General features: G+C 37.1%; 1 protein-coding gene across 6 annotated transcripts in view; it reads left to right on the forward strand.

Annotated features, from left to right (window-relative positions):
• RXFP2 (relaxin/insulin like family peptide receptor 2) overlaps nucleotides 1-4,598 on the forward strand; it is an 89,813-nt gene that overhangs the window by 60,564 nt on the left and 24,651 nt on the right. For all 6 annotated transcript variants that reach the window (XM_019525502.1, XM_019525504.1, XM_019525503.1 and 3 more), the window contains one exon: nucleotides 2,329-2,400. In XM_019525502.1, the coding sequence (XP_019381047.1) occupies nucleotides 2,329-2,400 (72 nt within the window). The remainder of the gene's footprint in view (nucleotides 1-2,328; nucleotides 2,401-4,598) is intronic.

A 4,598-nucleotide genomic window follows, 5' to 3' on the forward strand; every position in this document is an offset into this window, starting at 1 on the left:
CCCAGCTTCTACCTTGAGCCACTGCAGGCATGTGCCTGAATTTCCTCAGTCCAGAGAGAATGTCTGTCCAATTTCAAAACAGTTTAGCCTAGTCAGGTTAGACTAGCCTGCAAAGATTGAATCAATTCAGGCTCAGGATGTCTGTTTCTAGCCTTAAGGTTCAGATCATTCAAGGTCAGAGATGTTACTAGTCACAAACCATTCTTCATAGTTATTCCATGTATCATCTTTTAAAACCATTCCCGTACCTTGCCTGACTGTGAAAAACATTCATGTTTCAAAGATTCAGAGCCTTCATTGTGCTGTTGCATGTATCAGGAAGCCAGAATATGGTATCTCTGCTAGAATGGTTTTGATTTTAGATTATTTTAATTAAATCCCAGCCCTTTGTTTTAGGCTTATTCGGAGAACAATTGTAGCAAGTTATTCCTATTAATTTTCCAGAGCTGTAAGAGACAAAGCGCAGCTTGTAGCATTTTAAAAATATAGGGTGTTTTTACACATTGAGGAGTGCTTTAATTAAAATTTAATTACTGGCAGAATATATGTAGATAGCTTGATTTTGCAGTATCCTGGTTAGACAGCATAGGCCTTCAGATGCATCAAGAAATCTTTTCTTTATTTGCTCTGCTGTGAGAGATACTTTTATGGACTCTGCTACTATTACATTTTTTATCAAATCTAAAGAGTTTTAAGGTGTTCGGCCCCAGTACCGGTTTTGCGGGATTGTCTATTACATAGATATCCAGATTTTGACATTCTCCCTTGTACCTGTATTTCATAGCCCATTTCCCTACTCTGTGGGGTGGATGCCCTCTACAACTTGTTGGTCTCACTGATACAGGCAATGTTAGTGCTGAGGTGTGGGCTAAATTTTTCCTAAATTCTGTATTAGGGATACAGTTTACATGTACCCTGGTGTCCATTCTGAAGTGTATGGCTATTTTTTTAAATCTTTTAGGCAATAGGCCTCAGCCCTCTTGACTTCCTTATTCTTTACTATAGCATAAAAGAGTGCTACATCATTGCTGCCAGTTTGTTTCCTTGATGTTCTCCTGATGTATACTTTATAAGATCTGTATTTTTCTGTTTCCTAGGGCTCATGCTCATACAAGTTGCTTTGATTTGTTATACTTTGTGTATATCTTCATGAGTGCCTGGCTTTTCTTTTGTTTTGTGTGATGCAGATGTTCTATGTCAAATCTGATGCACCTGTTCCTTTGCTGAACTATTGTTTTCAAAGGTGTGTGTGGCTGGTGCCTCACTGTGGTACCCATATCTTTTTTTTTTTTGGAGTGTGTTGTTGTATCATTCTTAGTCATACTTTTCTGTCCTATTATGTGCACCTTGTGAAAGGTATTAGTGATTAATAAAGGGTTAAATCTTCTCTTTGGAAGTTTTGTTCCTTGGCTATTATAATGGCTTTTTCTGTCCTCCATTAGTTCTTTTTCTTATTTTTCTTTTGACTTTCATTAATAACCTGTCCTTCAGGACCTTGAATAGTGAAAGCATAGCCATTTATTATCAACAGCAGCTGGGTCACCCTGTCAACAGTTGTCTCGCTAACTCTCTAATTTGTCACCTAAAATTTTTTTTTCTTTGTATGGAGTTTTTGGGAAATGATAGACTTCGAACAGCCTGTCTGGATTTTTCATATCTGTTTCAGTCAGCCTGCTACTAAAGATGTATTCTCTGCAGATATTCCTTTTTGTCCAATGCACATTAAAAATGAGCAGCTTTCAGACTGTAGAGCACCAATGTGTATCAGTGCTGAAAAGATTAACTACTTCCACCTAATGCAGTTCTTTGCAATGCTTCCAGTTTCAGAGTCCATAGGCAGCACATTTCTTGAATTATTCTGTATGAAATTCATAGTTAGTCCAATCTTACACTCCCTTTGAACAGATATCTCATAGGAATGAAAATCCATAGGGTAAACTACATAGCATTTGATTAACAAAGCTCTTCAGACACATGCTGCTGTCATTAGCTCAGCCTACCATACACAGAAAGTAAACAAGAGCTGTATCTTCAATGTCTTAAATGTATGGGGCACTTGTTCTCTAATTGTATATGCATACTGGTGAAGACAAACATATAAACATATTGCATCTATGACTTATTCTTTCATAAACATCCTCACTGCAATGGAAAGTACCAAGAGCGTTCTTGTTAAAATAGATGTTACCTTGTTTTTCATAAAGTAACTGATATATTTCTGGTTTGGGAAATGTGCTTGTTTGCTTAATTCAGGATGTGATAACTGAAAAGGCTATTTTAAAATTAAAGAATTTGTTTCATAGATAATGAAATCTACATATTTTCCAGAGACTTGGAAACAATAGAGATCCCAAATATAAATGCAAGGATGTTCCAGCCTTTGAGGAACCTTTCCCACATGTATGTATTCAAAATAAAAGAAATCATGACTCCTTTTCCTTAACACACAGAAATGTACAAAGTAGCTCTGATTTGTTATATATTTCTATTTTGTTAAATGCTAATAAGGTTGTCAAATAGGCTCCTGTTTCTTCAAAAGGTATTAAATATGTTAAACTTCTATGCAGAGATAATAAAAAAAATGCATCTTCATGTAATTCACATTCCCTGTTGGTATCATTCCACTTTTCCACAGTGACTTTTTTTATTATATGCTTTGAAGAGGGGAGTCATTTTTTTAGGCCAAAATCTAATTCAGAAATAGCTGGTAAATAGCTTTTTTAGGCCAAAATCCAATTCAGAAATAGCAGGTAAAGGCCTCCATAGATTTAAGATTTTAGAACCTATTCCAGTTGAACAACTCACCTTTCCTTTCTGAGGATACCTGGAAAGGGTCAGTAATTGTTAGGCTGTTCCTGTACACACTGAATATCTTGAAACTTTTGCTGTAATTCTAGTTCTTTATCCTGTTTTGGCTTTTCTTCCTTAAAGTATCCCCAGTTGCTTCCTCTGTATAATGACATAGAAAGTAAGCATTCATCAATGACTGCACTTGTGTTCCTGAATTTATTCCTAGAGTTCAAATTGTACTGCATCCTCCACTCTATACTTCCTCTGGAAAATTGAAAGCTTCATTCTGTTCCTAACTCCACTGTGTCATCAGTGTGCAAAACATAAATTACCCCTGCCCACTTGTCTACCAACAGACTACTAGCAAAGTCACCCACTGGGCTACTGGGCCATACCTGTGTCAAAATTTGATACATCAGCCTTCCTGTATTTCACAGTCATTTCAGAAAGCTACTTTATCTTAATAAAATACATATTTTACCATTTTAAGTTATTTTATATATCTTCTTTCATTAATTTATATTTTTGGATTATCTAATATTTACGTACAGGTTTCCCTCGCTTTATGCTGTACACACATTCCTGGAAAACGGCACATAACTCGAATTTACATAAAGGGAACCCAGTTTACTATGTAACAAATAGGAATACGTTCCAAGACCTCAACTGTACTGACTCCCAGACCCATTTCTACCACTTTTACAAGACAATTTTGGTACTTACCAACAGCAGACAGTACAGACAAGCACAGGGTGGTGGTGAATGTTTAGTTGGTGTGAAGAGAGGGTGGTGAAGGGCATTAGTGTTAGTGAAGTTCTCTTGTGCTTCATTGATGGACCAGGAAGAGGGGTAGGAGATAAGTTAGTGGGACACTTAGAAGCCATAATGGGGATGGCAACTACAGAAACACGTGTCGTGGACAATGAGTGAGAAACACTGGTCCACACAGGAAACTATAATTTGGTGCGCATCACTCCCACAATGCATTGCACAAAGCAGCTGACTGAGGGGTTCCACCACACTGATCACATACGAGTGAATTTACCTGGCATATAAAAAAATTTTGGCATAAAAAGGGTCATTGCATAAGAGTGAATTCACACATACAGAACCTGCATAAAGCGAGGGAAATCTGTACAACATTTCACGTATAAACTGATAAAATATTTGATTTTTGGAAGTTGATGTTTTTTGTGAATATTTTGGTTTTGCTCTATCTGGCTCCATTTTAGCTCTTGAGCACCAGTTTAGCATCAAATATATTCTTATACCAAATTGTACTGAGGATCCCACCTGCCCTGCTCACCCCACCCATGTTTCATGCCTGCCTCCCCCACCCGTCATGGGTTGTACCTCTCCCTTATGCCACCTATTTACGTTCTCACTGAAATCCTTTCACATTTTTAGCTTGGAGATCTCAGAACAGCAGAGATTTCCTGTGCCTGAAGAAGGGTGCTTGTGCCCAAAAGCTTTCAAAGAACTTGTTTCCTACTACTCAATTGGTCTAATAAAAGATATCACATCTACCCAAAGAAGCTTTCTTGCTATTCTTTTCAATACACTTTCTTCTATGCAATGGACCCATTTCTACTATCAGCCTTTCAGCCTACAGTATGAGTGGTTTTTGCCTCTTTCCTCCTCCCACTGCAGCTGCCTTATAAAAAGATGTTATTGAGAAGGAAATGTAAGTAGGTGGGTAAGTGAATATATCATTACTATTATTTTTGTTGAGATAAAAAGTTGAATTTGGCCTTTTGAAATGCAAAATATAAGTTTAACACAAGGTTTGCAACTCATTTAGATTAAAC

This window comes from Gavialis gangeticus, unplaced genomic scaffold (genome assembly GCF_001723915.1).
Source record: "Gavialis gangeticus isolate Ggan-Ray unplaced genomic scaffold, GavGan_comp1, whole genome shotgun sequence".
Classification (NCBI taxonomy): Eukaryota; Metazoa; Chordata; order Crocodylia; family Gavialidae; genus Gavialis; species Gavialis gangeticus.